Raw genomic sequence first — 18,394 nt, forward strand, 5'->3', positions numbered from 1 at the left:
ACCCGCTTTCTCTCCTCTCCGCGAGGCCGTGGATGCCCACAATTTTGTGCAGAAGGAGCTTACTGTCAGGGTTACTTCCAGATCCTAGCTCACAGAGGATCACGCTAGCCAGCGATCGTTAAATAAAAGTCTTTATTGAGTTACAGTCTCCATTCTCGAGCTGCTGCGTGCAACCCTACGTCTTATGCTTAGATCGGCGAAGCTCCGTCTGAGTCTCCGCCCCTTGCGCACCAACTTAATATCCTAGCCCTGCTCCACCTTTTCCGCCTGACAGTTCTCCTCTGGGTCCCTCTGCCCCCCTGGGTCTCTTCCTTCCGGGATTCTTCTGACGCTGACCCCCCTGACTCTCCTGTCTCCTTGCGCCGTGCTTTAGGATCTGGCTCCCTTTCCGGGCTGCCTACTGCGCCACCTTCCTGTGCATTTGAACTTGGCGCGCGCGCCCAACCTTCCACTTTCCGTCTAACCGTCACTTCGCTCCCCGATGAAGGTGTGGCCACTCCTGACTCGTGCCCTCCCTCCTGTTGCGAGCTGCCAGCGCTTGATCCCTGGCGCTCTTCCTCTTTCCTACTCTCTGGCGGTGACGCTGGTCCCGATCTCCAACTGCTCCCCTCTGAGTCCCCTCTGGCTCTATCTTCCTGGGGTGTCCCCCTAGTCTCCCCCCTTGCCCTGGCCACTGGTGCCCCTTTTTGTGAATCTTCTGATTCACTGGAAAGACTCGGAGATCTCGGGTCGTCGTCATCACTCATCCTTTCTTCTGCCTCCTCCCCCTCGCTCTCTGTTTCCTCCCTTGCCCTCGCCTCTGCTCCTGAACCCCTGACAGTATGTAACCCGAGGTACCACTGTATTCTGCTGGGAGCCGCCCAGAGAGGCTGGGAAACCCCAGCCAGATGGGTGAGGTATAAATAATAAATTATTATTATATTGTTATTGATATCCAGTTGATTTGGACAACAGCTCCCAAGAAAGCTGATGGGAACTGTAGTCCACACTATCTGGAAGACTCCAGATTAGTTTATACAGTGGTGCCCCGCAAGACGAATGCCTCACAAGACGGAAAACTCGCTAGACGAAAGAGATTTCCGTTTTGGAGGTGCTTCGCAAAACGAATTTCCTATGGGCTTGCTTCGCAAGACGACAATGTCTTGCGAGTTCCTGTGGGTTTTTTCCCTCCCCCCCCTTTTCTAAGCCGCTAAGCCGCTTATCAGCTGATCCGATCAGCCGAAAAGCCGCTAAAAGCCGCTAATAGCGCTAATCCGTCAATGGGCTTGCTTCGCAAGACGAAAAAAAACACTAGGCGAAGAGAATCACAGAACGGATTCTTTTCGTCTTGCGAGGCACCACTGTATATTTTAAATCCCTTGCTCAAAGGCCACCTCACTCTATAACTGAATAGCTGCAGATTCCTGCATTGCAAGTGGGCTGGACGCGATGACCCCTGGAGTCCCTCCTAGATAGAGTCTATGGGCGGCTGGGCTAGGACCGCTGCTCCCCTGTCTTGCCCTTCAGCATCTATGCCAGGGGTCAGCAGGGGGCTGGTCCACTGTCCCTCAGACCTTGTGGGGGGCCGGACTATATTTTGGGGAAAAAATAAAAATGAACAAATTCCTATGCCCACAAATAATGCAGAGATGCATTTTAAATAAAAGGGCACCTTCTATGCATGTAAAAATACACTGATTCCCAGACTATCTGCGGGCCAGACTGAGAAGGCGATTGGGCCATATACGGCTCCCGGGCCTTAGTTTGCCTACCCATGCGCTAACTGTTTTCTCATTTTCCGATGTTGGCCGGAACAGAGCAGCTCTGGGGTTCCCCTGAGCGGCACAGGGTGAAAGGGGAAGGAAGAGAAGAGGAGAACGTACCTGTACGAGCGCCCAGGTGTAGAGGACGGCCACCCACGGGTTGCCCCCTTTGGAAACAATCTTCGCGGGAGCCAGGACAATTCCTGCCATGACAAGGCAACAATGGGATCTTCAGAGACAGAAAGCGGGCTTGGGGAAACGAGAGGGGAATGCCAGTGGATCCTCTCCATATATTTCTGGACTCCCAACTCCCCTCAGCCACCACGGCCAACGGGCAGGGGCGATGGTGGGAGCTGTAGCGCCCGGTGGGAGTTGTAGCGCAGCGGCACCCGGAGAGCTATGGGTTCCCCCTGCACTCATGTAAAGGGATTTTTCTGGAGGGGAAGGACTCACCAAACAGGTCGTCCTTTGCCAGGGCGTGGAGGATCCGCGATGCGCCAATGAGGTTGCTCATCGATGCCGAGAGCGACGCAGAGTAGATGCCGATCAACACAAAGGGAGGCCATACATTGATAGCCCGGAAGAAGCCGTAGTCCCCCTTCAGCAGAGCCCTGCGGGGTAGTCCAACACGTAAGAACACAAGAGCAGAACTGGCGCCGTTGCAAGTGCCACACAACGCCCATTCCGCCTTTGTAAGAAATCAAACTTTCACCTAGACTTTGGAACTCCTTGCCTATTGACACCAGGCTAGTGCCTTCACTGTATTGATCACAGTGCAGCTCACAACATAAAAATATAAAATGAGAATGCAAAATTCACAATAGAGCACAAAGAAAACGATATCCCACCCACTCACAAACACACTTAAAAAGTCATGGTTGAAGGGGAACATTTTTGCCTGGCGCCTAAAGATATATAATGAAGCTGCCAGCCGAACCACCCCGGGGAGAGAATTCCACAAACGGGGAGCCACCACAGATAAGGCCTCTTCTTTTGTTGCCACCCCCCGGACCTCTCATAGGGGAGACATACTGTCAGGGGTTCAGAAGCAGAGACGCAGAGAAGGGTGGAAACAGAGAGCGAGGGGGAGGAAGCCGAAGGGAGAATGAGTGATGATGACGACCCGAGATCTCCAAGCCTAAGCAGTGAGTCAGAGGACTCCCAAAAGGGAGCCCCAGTGAGCAGAGCAAGGGGGGGATCCGGGGGGATACCCCAGGAGGAAGGGAACAGAGGAGATTCAGAGAGCAGCAGCTGGAAGTCGGGACCCACGCTCATAACTGAGGGCGGCAGCAGCTGGAAGTCGGGACCCACGCTCAAGACTGAGAGCAGCAGGGAGGAAGGTAGCCAGGCATCGGGTTCCGGAGGCTATCAGCAGGAGGGAGGGCACGAGTCAGGGGTGGTCACGCCCTCCTCAGAGAGCGAGGCAACGGTTAAGAGGAAAGTAGAGAGTTGGGCGCGCGCGCCAAGTTCAAATGCAGCGGAAGCTGGAGCAGTAAGCAGCCCGGAGAGTGAGCCAGGTCCTAAAGCCCGCCGCAAGGAGGCAGAAGGATCAGGGGGGTCAGCGTCAGAGGAGAGTAGAAGGGAGGAGGCCCAGGGGGGCAGAAGGACCCAGAGACGTAGGGAGAGGCGAAGGAGGTGGAGCAAGGCTAGGGTATTAAGCTGGTGTGCAAGAGGCGGGGACTCAGACGGGTCTTCGCCGACCTAGAGCAGAAGGTGTAGAGCTGCACGCTGCAGTTCGGAAATGAAACCTGTAACTCAATAAAGACTCTTTTAAAGTGGACGCTGTGTGGCGTGGTCCTATGTGAGCTGGGACCTGGTAGCAGCTCTGACAGTAAGACCCGTCTCTTCAAAGCTTCAGAAACCTGAAACCTCGCAGCGGGAGCAGAAGCCGCTAGGGGAGGAAGAGGGGTGTCTGTAAGCGAGCTCACAAAGGTTAGCAAGATGACGGAAGAACAGAGGATCTCCGCGCTGCAAGAGGCAGTGACCCAGTTGTCCTCAGAGGTATTGGCTTCCAAGAAACGGGAGGAGGAGACTACAGCCGCCTACAGAGACCTACACGCCAGGTTTGAAATGCTTGTTAAGCAAGGGCAACCGGGACCCAGACCGGAGGGCGTGGGATTGGCACGGAGAGCAGGAGGGCTTGTGGCTCACTTCGATGGGACTTTGCAACAGTACCCTAATTTTAGAGCAGACGTAATGTGCGCACTGCAACTGCTGGCAAAAGACTTTAGAGATGAGGAAGAGAAGGTGGGGTTCATATTGTCCCATTTGCATGGGGATGCCAAAGCCTGGCTGCGCAATTTGTGGAGGGATAAAGATCCGGCGCTTCAGAATGCAGATGCCTTTATCAAAGCGATGGATGCGTGTTTTTTGTCTACTATTGATGTGGATCTTGCCAGACGGGAGATTCATGGACTAAAACAAGGGAGGGCGAGCGTCCGGCAGTATCACGCCCGATTTTTTGCGCTGGTCAGTGCTTTAGAATGGGATCGGGATTCGCCCCCTGTCAGAGACCTCTTCTGGGAGGGTCTAAGTTCAGCGGTTAAGGATGAAATTGCAAGGGGGGAGAGGCCCCGAAGCACGCAGGAGGTGGTCCAAAGGGCGCTGACTGTGGGGGTGAGGCTGGAAGAACGTCCATGGTGCAGAGATGAAGGACGTGGAGGGCGCGAAGCAGCGAGAAGTTTCTCTTTCGTTCCGAGGGAAGCAGCGCGTGCGCAATCCACACCTCCGCCAGGAGGGGGAGGGGAACCGATGGAGGTTGGAGGTGCAAGGGCTCAGTCAGCAGCCAGAGCCCTAGCACCGGCAGCAGTGAAAGCGAAGCCTCCTAGAGGGAACAGGAAGTGTTACATCTGCGAGGATCCAGGCCATTTGGCGAAGGAGTGTCCCCGGAGGCTCCACAAGCACACTGCAGCCTCAGCAATGGTGACTGCAGCAACGCAGCAAGGAGAACCACAGCAGGGAAACGACGATGTCTGGCTGGAGACGGAGGCACTGGGGCCCAGCCAGACGCATCTGTGAAGCAGTCCCCAGCAATCTTGCAACCCACGGATCCCCTCCCACCCAAACCAGTAGTGCAGCTCACAGCATCTCTCCAGCTACCCGACGGCGTCACTATCGAAGTGCCGCTTTCTGTGGATTCTGGAAGCAACGCAGACTTTATAGCGCAGAGCTTTGTGGAGCAGCACGCTATACAGCTATTGCCTGCCACTCTGCCCCTGCAAGTCGTCACAGTGGATGGCAGAGAGTTGCTAGGGGGGCAGGTGGTGAAGCAGACGCCACCGATGGTGATGCGCCTTGGCAACCACAGGGAAGTCATCAGTTTTAATGTCACCCAACTGTCGGACACGCCCATTGTGTTGGGCATGAGTTGGCTGGACAGGCACAGTCCGACACTGGCTTGGTACCAGAGACAACTGATCTTCGGCTCCTCTTATTGCGCAGAACACTGCATCCTGCCCCGACGGGAGGGAGAGGAGGAGGAATCACAACTGCAGTTGGGAACGTTGCAAGCGGTCCCCCACAAATACGCGAGCTTTTTGGAGGTCTTCTGCGAGAAGGAGGCGGACAAGCTACCCCCTCACCGGCCATATGACTGCAAGATTGACCTCCTACCGGGGGCGACGCTGCCGAAGGGGCGGCTATACTCCATGTCTGAAGATGAAATGCAGGAACTCAAACAGTTCATCGAGCATAATCTGGAGCGTGGCTTCATCAGAGAGTCCAAGGCAGTGGGGGGCAGTCCCGTTTTCTTCGTGAAAAAGAAAGACACGCCCCAAAAAAGACTAGTTGTGGACTACCGCCTTTTGAACCAGATGACCAAACCGTCTGATTACCCCATGCCCAGGATTGACGACCTCCTCGCGACGGTGCGCAAGGGACGCGTGTTCACCAAGTTGGACCTGCGAGGGGCGTACAATCTCATCCGCATGCGGGAGGGCGATGAGTGGAAGACGGCCATGTTCACACCGCTGGGCACCTACGAATACAGAGTTATGCCCTTTGGATTACAAAATGGCTCTCACTGTTTTCAAGCTTTTATGCATCACGTGTTGGAGGGACTCCTCTACAAGACATGCGTCTGCTTCCTGGATGACATCCTGATTTTCTCTGACTCGCAGCAAGCTCACGACCGAGACGTGAGGGAGGTGCTCAGCAGGTTGCAACAACATAGACTGTACGCCAAGCTGGAGAAGTGCCAGTTCGACACGACGGAGGTGGATTTCCTGGGATACAAGTTGTCGGACAAGGGGATAGCCATGGACAGCACCAAGGTTCGTGCGGTATTGGATTGGAAAAGCCCGCGCAACCGGAAGGAGGTCCAGCGGTTTGTCGGCTTCGCCAACTTCTATCGCAAGTTTATCAAGGGGTTCGCGATGCAGACGGCAGCAATTACGGACACGCTCAGCTCCAAAAAAAAGAAATTCATCTGGACGGAGCAGGCGGAACAGTCCTTTCAAGCGCTCAAGCATCTCTTCGCATCGGAGAAGCAACTGCTGCATATCGACCCCAGTAAACCGTTGAGGGTAGAGACAGACGCGTCAGACAGAGCCGTGGGAGCTGTCCTGCTGCAGCGAGACCCGCAGGGGGTGTGGCGGCCGGGAGCGTTCTACTCCAGAAAGCTCAGCAAGTCGGAGCAGAACTACACCATCTGGGACAGGGAGTTGCTGGCCATTCATGCAGCTTTCAAGGCGTGGAGGCACTTCCTAATCGGCGCCAAGCACACGGTGCAGGTCTGCACGGACCACAAGAATCTGGAGCACTGGCGCACGGCTCAGTTCCTGAACCAGAGGCAGATACGTTGGGCGGAGTTCTTTGCTGACTTCAATTTCCGAATAGAGTACGTCCCAGGCGACACCAACATCATGGCGGATGCACTGTCCCGAAAACCGCAATACCTAGAAGAGGTGACGCCAGCGGCGGCCATGCACATCTTCGCACCGACGGCGTGGGCGTGTGCCTCAGCTACAGTAGACCTGGATGCGGTGCGACGTGCATTGCGGGACGACTCATTCGCGCAAGACAAGATGGCGGAACTGCTCAGAGGCACGGCTACCACGGACGAGTTCCAGGTGCGGGACGGCTTGCTCCTACGCAAAGGGGCTGTCTATGTACCAGGAGACGACCTTCGCGCCAAGGTACTGCAACAGTTGCACGACGCACCCACGGCCGGTCACTTTGGCACAGAGAAAACGATGGAATTAGTCGCGAGAGACTTCTGGTGGCCCAGGCTGAGAGGAGAGGTCGCGGACTACGTCGCGAGGTGCGACACCTGCCAGAGGGCCAAGCCGGTACACAGACCACCGGCGGGACTGTTAGAACCGCTGCAAACACCGTTTGAACCGTGGGAGAGGGTGGCCCTGGACTTTGTGACGGATTTACCCAACTCGAGAGGCAAGACAGCTGTGCTAGTGGTGGTGGACTTGTTCACCAAGATGGCACATTTCATTCCGTGTGCGAAGGTGGCCACGGCGGAACAAACCGCCAAACTGTTCATAGATCACGTGTTCAAAGTGCATGGCCTGCCACGGTCTATCCTGTCCGACCGCGGACGCCAGTTCATCTCGTCGTTCTGGCAGAAGCTGATGGGTTTTCTAAATGTCAAGGTCAATCTGGCATCAGCAAGACACCCGCAGACCAACGGGCAAGCAGAGAGGGTCAATGCCATCATGCAGCAGTACCTGAGATGCTATGCCAATCAACAGCCTGCGACGTGGGTGGATTACCTGCCGCTAGCCGAGTTCGCTTACAACAACACGAAGCACGTGTCCACAGGAGTGACGCCGTTCTTTGCCAACAATGGGAGGAATCCCAGAACCTTCCCGGGACTGGAGAGAGTGGGGGAAGGAGAACCACAGACGGCGGACGCGTTCGCGTCAGAGCTGCAGGCGGTCCACGATCAACTCAGACGGCAGCTGGAGCTAGCTAAGCACGCCTACAAGGTGCAAGCTGACAAGCACAGGCGGGTTGGCGAAGTGATCCAAGTGGGAGACTGGGTCTGGTTGGCAGCCCACGCAGTGCCGACCAGGTCGCTTGCCAAGAAGAAGTTGGGGCACAAGCAGATCGGTCCGTACCAAGTCGAAGCGCAGATCAACCCGGTAGCCTTCCGACTGGCGCTGCCGGAGGGTTCCAGAATGCATCCGGTGTTCCACAGGTCGGTGCTCACTCCCTACAAGGCACCTCACAGGTTCCAGGAGCCAGGGACGGCGCCAAGTCCGCTCCGGGAACGGACGGAGACGCGGGAGGTGAAGCACCAGGACCACATCAACGAGGTCACGGAGATTTTGGACTCCAGATGGGGGGAAGAGGGAGTCGAATACCTCTTAGCCAGAGAGGGCACCCGGGCCAGCGCCAATAGCTGGGTACCAGACTACGCTTTGGAGGAACCCCTGCTCAAGGACGAGTTTCATGCCCTCTTCCCACACAAACCCATGCCAGCGAGCTTCTTCGACGACTGGTTGTTCACACCCACACTTTCTTCCAGCACGTTCCATGGATTCGACTCAGAAGGGGAACCCGCACGGAGCACCCGTTCCCCAGAAGGTTCACCGGCAGGTTCGGCATCAGGCAACTCGTATTGGTGGGACGATCGACCAGAGGAGCGATGGCGCAGGAAGTGGCTGGAGATGCCAGGTCGAGCGACCGACGCAGAGACTGACATGGACGTGTTCGGGGAGGACCTCGGGTTCGAGCACGGCGGTACAGAGATGGAAGAGCAACAAGTCAACGTCGACGACCGCGAGGGGGAAGACTCGGAGGTCTTCAGTTGGCGGCCACCCACGGGGAGCGACCTGTATCCAGCATTCCCTCCCATGATGATGGAGCGCCCAGCACCCACACCTGACAGCGGGGAGGGGGGAAGGGGGGGCTTCGAGGGGGGGATGGATGTCAGGGGTTCAGAAGCAGAGACGCAGAGAAGGGTGGAAACAGAGAGCGAGGGGGAGGAAGCCGAAGGGAGAATGAGTGATGATGACGACCCGAGATCTCCAAGCCTAAGCAGTGAGTCAGAGGACTCCCAAAAGGGAGCCCCAGTGAGCAGAGCAAGGGGGGGATCCGGGGGGATACCCCAGGAGGAAGGGAACAGAGGAGATTCAGAGAGCAGCAGCTGGAAGTCGGGACCCACGCTCATAACTGAGGGCGGCAGCAGCTGGAAGTCGGGACCCACGCTCAAGACTGAGAGCAGCAGGGAGGAAGGTAGCCAGGCATCGGGTTCCGGAGGCTATCAGCAGGAGGGAGGGCACGAGTCAGGGGTGGTCACGCCCTCCTCAGAGAGCGAGGCAACGGTTAAGAGGAAAGTAGAGAGTTGGGCGCGCGCGCCAAGTTCAAATGCAGCGGAAGCTGGAGCAGTAAGCAGCCCGGAGAGTGAGCCAGGTCCTAAAGCCCGCCGCAAGGAGGCAGAAGGATCAGGGGGGTCAGCGTCAGAGGAGAGTAGAAGGGAGGAGGCCCAGGGGGGCAGAAGGACCCAGAGACGTAGGGAGAGGCGAAGGAGGTGGAGCAAGGCTAGGGTATTAAGCTGGTGTGCAAGAGGCGGGGACTCAGACGGGTCTTCGCCGACCTAGAGCAGAAGGTGTAGAGCTGCACGCTGCAGTTCGGAAATGAAACCTGTAACTCAATAAAGACTCTTTTAAAGTGGACGCTGTGTGGCGTGGTCCTATGTGAGCTGGGACCTGGTAGCAGCTCTGACACATACGAAGGATGTCCTCAGAAGATGATCTCAGGGTCCGGGTCGGTTCATATGGGGAGAGGCAGTCCTTGGGGTATTGCGGCCCCGAGCCATTTAAGGCTTTATAGGTCAAAACCAGCACTTTGAAACCTAATTGGCCGGCAGTGCAGTCGGGCCAGGAATTTCTTCCTATATATATAGAAATGAAGGGTGTCGTCACGCTCTGCAGTTGGCACGAGGCCATGCAGGCAGGCCCAAGCAAGCTGTTTAACGGGGAGGGATGGGAGGCTATGTGAAGCTCCTCCCACTCCTGAAAAGGGGTGGGGCTTGGGAGGAAGGGAGGGGCTTGGGGTGAGCTGTGTGGGAGATAGGGGAGGGCGTCAGTGAGGTGTAAAGGGAGGGGGCATTTGTCATTTGTTGGGGAAGGCCTGCCCCTAGCAAAATATTTATTTGCTTTATTTCATTTCACAAAGTCCATACGCCGCTTGATCGTTGAAACCCACTGAAGCCGATTTGCAAATAAACTACCACTCACCTCTCGCAGGTGAAGCTGGTCATGAAGAAGAGAAGGAAATAGATGACAAAAGTGTAGACCACGGCAATAATGGTCCCTTTTGGGATGGAGCTGCTGGCATTTTTTAGTTCCCCTATTTTTAAAAAAAGAGAGAGGTGAAAACAGCTGCTGCTTTGAGGCAAGTTGGGATTTTGTTTTTGCATTCCCCACCCCTCTCGTTTTTGTCACAGATTGGAAATTAGCAAAACTACATTTTTAAAAAAGGCTCTCCCTGCAAAATGGGCGCAGGGTCCCAAGCGCCACCCCCCGGCCACGAGAAAGGAGGGCATGCGCCCCCAAAACCCACCTCCTGCTGCCCCCCTTGCCCCGGCCCACCCTCCGAAAACCTCACCTGACATGTTGGACCCAGCCATGATGCCCGTGCAGCCGTTGAACATGACGGCGAAGACAGTGGCGAAGGACATGATGTTGTTGGTGGTGTAATCGCGAGAGTACATGGCTGCAGAGGGAGAGAAGCATGTTCGTAGGAGACACACACACACACACAAAATGTATGCGCCCACACAACTGCTTCGATCAGCGAGATTGGCACTTTCATCTGTGCCACACAGTGCCCTCACCACATCTGCAAGAACCTGGGCGTTTAGTGTGGCGGCACCAACACTGTGGAACTCCCTACCCATTGATATCAGGCAGGGGCCTTCGCTGCCTTCCTTTCCTACCTGTCCGCAGACTGTCTCGCCAGAGTGGTGCATGCTCTGGTTATCTCCCGCTTGGACTACTGCCATGCGCTCTACGTGGGGCTACCTTTGAAGGTGACCCAGAAACTACAACTAATCCAGAATGCGGCAGCTAGACTGGTGACTGGGAGACCACATAACAGCGGTCCTGAAAGACCTACATTGGCTCCCAGTATGTTTCCAAGCACAATTCAAAGTGTTGGTGCTGACCTTGAAAGCCCTAAACGGCCTCAGTCCAGTATACCTGAAGGAGCATCTCCACCCCCATCGTTCTGCCCGGACACTGAGGTCCAGCTCCGAGGGCCTTCTGGCGGTTCCCTCCCTGCGAGAAGTGAGATTACAGGGAACCAGGCAGAGGGCCTTCTCGGTGGTGGTGCCCGCCCTGTGGAATGCCCTCCCAGCAGATGTCAAGGAAATAAACAACTATCCGACTTTTAGAAGACGTCTGAAGACAGCCCTGCTTACTGAAGTTTTTACTGTTTGATGTTTTATTGTGTTTTTAATATTCTGTTGGTAGCCGCCCAGAAAGGCCTGGGAAACCCAGCCAGATGGGCAGGGTATAAATAATAATAAAATCATCATCATCATTATCATCATCCTTTTGGCATCTGTGGAAAGCATTCTGCCTGCCCAGTTGCTCAGAAAGTTTGCAGGCGTTTCTGTTTGTTTCCTTTTGGCTTTTAGCTCTCTGTACATTTGCCCGGTTGGCAAAGTTCTGCTCTGGGCCTCCTCCCTCCCTCGGTCGTTCTGCACCGCCGTAGACTTACCATACATGTTGTCCCTGAGCGTGGAGACGTTGAACCCGGTGAAGGAGGCGTTGAAGCTGTGGTTCGCGTCCCGGGAGACCGCGATCTCCCGAGGCGACACGGCAAAGAAGCTGGCGAAGATGGTGATGAGGACAGCGTTGACCACCAGGAAGATGAAGAAGGCCGCCCGGGAGTAGATGTGGGACCCCACCAGGCAGACCAGGAGGCAGACCAGGAGGACGACCGAGCCGTAGAGGAAGCTGTACAGGTAGCCCTGGGGGAGAGCCTTTACCCCGGGAGGGTCGGATCCGTCTGCAGGCATTGCGGAAGGGAGGCAGAGAGGATAGGAATCACAGAATCACAGAACTGTGGATTCGGAAGGGGGGTCCCCCAAAGGTCATCCAGCCCAACCCCCTGAGATGCAGGAATTGCAGCTGATAATCTCGTCGTTTTGCTCTTTCGTAAAATGCATACAGTCTCTGCTCAGCGCTCCCTTTAAAGAATTCCCCCCCCTTGCATCCCCCCTCTAAAAACTACGCACATCTTATGGCCAGGTGCGTCTTATGGAGCGAAAAATACAGTAAACACCCCTCGCTCGTCTTGACACCCACCTGCTCCGAAGTCGTCCAGAATGGCTTCCACCAGCCCAAGGACATAGACGCCGCAAGCGCAGACATTAGCCAGGTAGAACATGAGCCCGATGCTGCCGCCAAATTCGGGGCCCAGGGTCCGACTGATCATGACTGAAAGCGGCCGGGTTGGGGGGGGGGAAGGTTGTCAGTTAAGGCAAAGTTTTGAAAGAGGAGAAGTTGAGGAACCGCCACCCTCCCAAACTCACGGAGGATGAGCATAGCTGTGGAGCCTCCATGTACAAGGGAAGTCTACCTCCAGTTACCAGGCGGCATGGAGCAGGAACTAGCGAGGGCCGACTCAATTCGGGCCACAATTCAAGGGCCGCTTTCTGGGATGGTCAGAGTTGGAGCAAGTTCGGGGGGAGGGCAGAAAAAGCAGGACTTTTATCGTAGTCCCAAGAGTTTCAGAGCGACATGCATTTGGGAATTTGGAAAAAGCTTGCCATGTTTTGGGACTACAACTCCCATCATCCCTAGCTAACGGGACCAGTGGTCAGGGATGATGAGAATTGTAGTCCCAAAACAATCTGGAGGGCCGGGTTTGCCTGGCATAGGGAAATCCTGGCCAGCAGCCACCGACAGCCCCTCTCGTCCTCCCCCATGAATTTGCCCAATCCTAAAGCCGTCCAGGTTGGTGGCCATTGCTGCCTCCTGTGGCAGGGAGTTCCATAGTTTAACTGTGTGTCGCGTGAATAGATGAAAAAAACAAAAGAGGAATGTAAATGGGTAAAACTGATGGTAATTGCAGCCAGGCAGGTTATAGCGAGTAATTGGGGAAATGCAGAAGAGCTAGGGGTGAAACAATGGAGGAAAAAACTGAATAATATTTTAGAATAACTGACTGTGAAGATACATAGAATGAAAGGGCACAAGGCCAGTGAGAAAAAGGAGGATTGGTTTGAGAAGATACTGAATTATTTGGGTAGGTTTGAACAATTTGGAGCAATTAAAATGTTTAAAGTTAAATAAACCTTGTGGAGGGAGGATTGTTAAGGTTTATAGAAGTGTACATATGGTTGATTTGAATATGTATATTATTGAATATTTATACCCAATGTATCAGCTGCCTGGGGGGGGTTTCACTACTTGTGTTTTGGTGCTTGGTAAAAAAAATAAATATATTATTTAAAAAATTATTATTATTTTTTGCTTTCTCCCACCAGCCCACTCTCCCCCCCTTGCTCCATCCAAGAGCAACCAAAGTGCGTCGAATTGCCCCCCCCCAAAAAAAGGATACAGTAAGCCCCGCCTGCCTGGACCGCTCCATTGGTGGAGATGGCGCAGACGGACAGGACGGTCAAGGAAATGATGACATAGGCCACCACCAACATAAGGAGAGACTGCAGGAAGCCTGCGTGGCCGATGACAAACCCTGCGTGGAGACACAGATCAAGGTCAGGTTTTGGGGTTTTTTTATAAAAGGGGGGGTGCAGAGAAGGACAGGCACCTTGGCGCCTCTCGAACACAGAGCCCGACTCACCCACACGCATGAAGACCACAATGCTGAACATGGAGAGGACGGTGGGGACGATGACCCCGAAGAACGTCGACAGCTGCCGGGCCGGGTCATGGTGGGAGCTCCCTGTGGCCGACCCCGCCACCCCCACCACCAGGGGGGCCTCTTCCTGGCCGCCCCCTGGCATCTCGCCCTCGCTAGAGACCCGGAAGAGCCGGTAGCTGAGCAGAGGGGAGCTCTCTGTAGACATGGCCTGGGGGGGCCGCAAGCTCCCCGGTTTATCTAGGGGGGCAGAAAACAGGAAGATTGGGGGTGGGAGAGAGAGATTAGCTGCAGCAGTTGTAATCATCAGCTCCAATCGCTGGATCAGACCAATGGCCCATTTTATTATTATTTTTTAAATATAATTTTTATTAAGTTTTCCATATTTTATTACATTTCAATCTCAAAAAATAATAATTCATGGCTTAAGGCATTGCTTAAATAAAGTATCTGCCTCCTTCCTTCCCTCTAGCAGACTTCGATATCTCATTACCAATTTATTCACATTCCTAAATTCACTTTTTTACCTTGAATCAATCTTTTAACAATCACCTACTTATAAGTAAATCAGCTCGTTAATTTCCCATTACCAAACATTTCAACTTAAACCTACAAACGTATCCAACTGTTTGCAATTTTCTTTCATATAGAGTATAAATTTGCCCCAGTCCTTTTGGAACAAATCATCACAGCCATTCCGAATCTTCCCCGTCAGCTTTGCCAGCTCCATGTATTTACTTGCCAATCTTCCAATGTGGGGAATTCTTGTTGCTTCCATTTCTGGGCCAGGAGTATTCTTGCGGCCATTGTTGCACGCATGAACAAATTTACATCTTTCATTTGGATTTCCTCAATTAACCCCTACAGGAAAGCCTCTGGTTTTTTGCTGAAATTATACTTAAATCTCTTTTTCAATTCATTATATATGGTATCCCAAAAGGCTTTAATCTTGGAAAATGTCCACCACATATGCAAGAAATTTCTTGCCAATGGCCTATCTTAGTCCAGCATCCAACATTAGCCAACCAGATGCGCATTACAGTGGTACAGTGGTGCCCTGCAAGACGAATGCCTCGCAAGACGAAAAACTCGCTAGACGAAAGAGTTTTCCGTTTTTTGAGTCGTTCCGCAAGACGAATTTCCCTATGGGCTTGAGTTCTTGCGAGTTTGTTTCCTTTTTCTTAAGGCCGCTATGCCGTTACTAGCCGCTAAGCCGCTAATAGCCGTTAAGCCGCTAATAGGGTTGCTTCGCAAGACGAAAAAACCGCAAGACGAAGAGACTCGCGGAACGGATTAATTTCGTCTTGCGAGGCACCACTGTACCTTGGTTCCCCAAAGCCGAAAACCCAGAAGTTCCGTTTTTCAAAAACCGGACGTCCGATGCAGCTGTTGGCTATTGTTTCCTGGGCGCCTGCACCCATCAGAAGCCGCGCCTTGGTTTTCAAACATTTCGGAAGTCAAGCGGACTCCCGGGATGGATTAATTCTGGCGCTTTTGTTTTTGCTGTTTATTTTGCGCTTTTGTTTTTGAGGCTTTTCTGGTTATTTTGTTTTTTGCGACTGTGTGGAACCCAGTTTGGCTACCAATTGATTGATTGTGTGTGACTGCGGAAATGGATAAAAGCCCCCCATCTAAATGATGACTGTCATCTGCGCAGGTAAGGAAAAAATAATAATTTTAATTTCTGTCATCTACAATGTTGCCTTGTTTATTTTATAGCACGGTACACTGATTATTGCTTTCATTTTATGGATCAATGGTCTCGTAAGAGAATAAAATTCATGTTGGACTGCTGTTTTCAAAAATCTGGAACGGATTAATCGGTACAGCATGAGACTCTTAATCCCAGGGACTTTGGTTCGAGTTCCGGGTACGGCAAAAGTTTCCTGCGCTGCAGGGGGGTTGGACTAGGTAACCCTAACAATCCTAGGATTCTATGGATCCAAGGCCAAGAGCCCTCTGCGAATTTGCCAAACCCCATTTTAAAGCCATGCAGGTCAGGGGCCACCCCTGCTTCCGTCCTGTGGGGGTGAGTTCCATAGGTTAACTCTGCAAGCCAAGCAGGAGCTCTGCCCCTGAACCACACAGGCCCGTTCCTCAAGGAAAGGTGTGTTGGGGGGGCTGGGGAGAACCAGGGCTGCTGGGGCCCATGACCCACTGGCATGGAAGCAAGCTCTCTTCATGGATCCTCTTTGGGACCATTCAGCGGTGAGCACAGAATCATAGCTTTGTTGTTGAGGGATCCCCAAAGGTCATCCAGCCCAACCCCGCAATGAAGGAATCTCATCTGAAGAACCCCTGACAGGTGGCTGTCCGACCTCCAAGGAAGGGGAGTCCACCACCTTCGGAATAAGGAATTTGGTGCATGCGCAGAGGAGCCCATGTGTCTATTGTTGCACAACCAGGACAAAAATAAGTTATTATTATTATTTGTTCAATTGATATAAAGGTAAAGGGACCCCTGACCGTTAGGTCCAGTCGTGGCTGACTCTGGGGTTGTGGCGCTCATCTCACTTTACTGGCCGAGGGAGTCTGCGTACAGCTTCCGGGTCATGTGGCCAGCAGGACTAAGCCGCTTCTGGCGAACCAGAGCAGTGCACGGAAACGCCGTTTACCTTCCCGCCGGAGTGGTACCTATTTATCTACTTGCACTTTGAGGTGCTTTCGAACTGCTAGGTTGGCAACTGATCATACACAGCCCTTTACCCAAAGATCCCAATAGTAAGAATGTAGTTTATGCATCATAACAACGAATAGCATAACACAGGGCATAATAATAAAATAGTCGTAATAACAGTGGGTTAAATTTTTTTAAGGAGGGTGGGGAGAGTGGCGGTCAGTCAACTCCCGTTAAAAAAATGATACGAGGGAGGACAGGAAAACCGGGTAATAATCTGTAACACCCCCCCAAAAAAAACAGAGATGTGCTAAAAAGCATCCATGACTCTAGATCAGGAGTGATCCCCTCCTAAACTGCCCCCCCTCAACTGACCAAGCTGGGGGAGGGGGGGAGATTTGGGAAGGGCATCTTGAGAGCAGAGATTTTCCCATCAAGCCCAGGGGCGCAGCGGGGCCCCTTATCAGCCCCAGGGGCGGAACGGTGATGCTGAGACGGGGACCCGATCCTCGCAGGGACCCAGGAGTCCGAGCCAGCCGCTGCTCCCCCTCCCAGCCCTTCTCCTCCCCGCCCCCTCTCCCTCCCGAAGGACCCAGGCGTCCTGGCTCCATCCCCCGGGGGTGGGTGGGGCCCCCGCTTCCTTGCAACACCCCACCCCCTCCCCGGAGGGACCCAGGCGTCCTGCCCCCCCCCCCCCGCCTCGCACCGACCTGGCCGCGTCCTTTGCAGCAGCCCCGGGAGGCGACATGGAGCTTCGGCCGGACCGGCTCCAGCGCCGGGCGGGTCACGGGCTCTTCATGTGACCGGCCCGGCCCGGCTTCCTCCTCCTCCTCCCTCCGGGATGCGATTGCATCCGCCGCCGTGAGCTCAGATCCTGCCCGGGAGGAGCCTCGGCTGGCCGGCGAGGAAAAGGAGGAGGAAGGAGGAGGAGGCAGCTGCAACCCACCCACCCCCCAAAAAGAAAAAGCCCAGGCAGGCTTGACACGCGTCGACCCACAACCCGGATCCGCGCCACCCACCGTTCTCACGTTACGCGTGTTCGCGGGAGGTGGCGCGGCGCCGCGCCTCTTGCCTCCCCGGGACCAAGGAAAGGGCTTGCCTTCCTGTGTAGGCACAGCCACCGGATTTCTTGCAAGGGCAGACACGTGTTTTTGGGGTTGGGTGGCTGGAAAAAGCCGGCCCTGGGGCTGGTTCTCTGCCTACCCAGGGCGTGTGTTTGTTTGCGTGTCTTCCTCGCCTTCTTCCTAACATTTGTCACCCTGGACCTGAGCCTCTGGCAACAAGAGTGTTTTTGTTAAATTTTGTCCATTATAACCCAAATAGGCAAATGCATAAAAACTATTTTATTTTATTTTTAATGCTTTTTATTGAGTTTTCATTTTAAATGCACCAACACCAACAAACAAACGTCTCTACGGAGCATAAAGTAGGATGCATGTGAAAAGACTTGGTGTTTTTGTTTGTAGGCAAATGCATAAAAACTAAACCAAACTAGGGTTGTCCTAGGGCTGTTGACATTCACAAGATATATAAAACTGGTTATCCGGATATTTGTGATAAAATACAGGCAGGTAAGTGGGGGGAAATAGATTTATTTTTAAAGGGGAGGATATTCCTCCAGGGCTCTGCTCCCCCCCCTAAAAAAAACCCCACAAAAAAAACTTAATTGGTTAAAGGGGCGTCAAGGCCCTGCTCAAGGTTTTCCTTCCCCAAAGGAGGCTTTCACTTCCCTCTCCAAAGTTGCGCCATTTGGCCGCATTCTATCGCTTGCAGAGATTACGGCCATCAGTGGGTGTTTCCACACGGAAACAGATGTGTGATTCACTTAAAGGTTGATAGCCATAATAAGATAGCCAACAGCACTCGGATCCTTAATAACGGGACCCCTGGACCACTTAACTCAGCCTCTTCCCCCCCACCTGGTACCTTCCAGGTGTTTCGGACTACAATTCCCAGCAGTATAGGGCAGTGTTTCCCAACCTTTTTTGGGCAAAGGCACACTTGTTTCATGAAAAAAATCTCGAGACACACCACCATTAGAAAATGTTTAAAAAATTAACTCTGTGCCTATATTGACTATATATAAAGTAATTCTCTTTGATAGGAATCAAATAAACACAAAGAAAGTATTTTATAATTACTTTATTATGAAATAGTAAGTAAACAGAAATATGAAAAATTATACGCACGAAAGTGTAAGTTTCAATTTTTCCCCCTCCCCCTTGCCTTCCTTCTGTGCCAACTG

At 53.4% G+C, this 18,394-nt stretch overlaps 1 protein-coding gene across 2 annotated transcripts in view; it reads right to left on the minus strand.

Annotated features, from left to right (window-relative positions):
• Nucleotides 1-17,242, minus strand: part of SLC12A9 (solute carrier family 12 member 9) — a 31,841-nt gene extending 14,599 nt beyond the window's left edge. Inside the window, exons 1-9 of one of the 2 annotated variants that reach the window (XM_082197557.1) lie at nucleotides 17,169-17,242; nucleotides 13,515-13,772; nucleotides 13,272-13,406; nucleotides 12,014-12,145; nucleotides 11,424-11,714; nucleotides 10,308-10,415; nucleotides 9,938-10,049; nucleotides 2,196-2,353; nucleotides 1,863-1,945 (exon numbers count right to left, since the gene is read on the minus strand). In XM_082197557.1, coding sequence (XP_082053683.1) covers nucleotides 1,863-1,945; nucleotides 2,196-2,353; nucleotides 9,938-10,049; nucleotides 10,308-10,415; nucleotides 11,424-11,714; nucleotides 12,014-12,145; nucleotides 13,272-13,406; nucleotides 13,515-13,740 — 1,245 coding nt within the window. In that variant the 5' untranslated portion in view covers nucleotides 13,741-13,772; nucleotides 17,169-17,242. Of the gene's footprint in view, nucleotides 1-1,862; nucleotides 1,946-2,195; nucleotides 2,354-9,937; nucleotides 10,050-10,307; nucleotides 10,416-11,423; nucleotides 11,715-12,013; nucleotides 12,146-13,271; nucleotides 13,407-13,514; nucleotides 13,773-16,859; nucleotides 17,103-17,168 lie in introns of those variants that run through there. The other variant, XM_082197556.1, reaches the window with a different exon arrangement.
• Nucleotides 17,243-18,394: the final 1,152 nt, after the last annotated feature.

The sequence above is a fragment of the Podarcis vaucheri genome (genome assembly GCF_965113315.1).
Source record: "Podarcis vaucheri genome assembly, chromosome: 13".
Taxonomy (NCBI): domain Eukaryota; kingdom Metazoa; phylum Chordata; class Lepidosauria; order Squamata; family Lacertidae; genus Podarcis; species Podarcis vaucheri.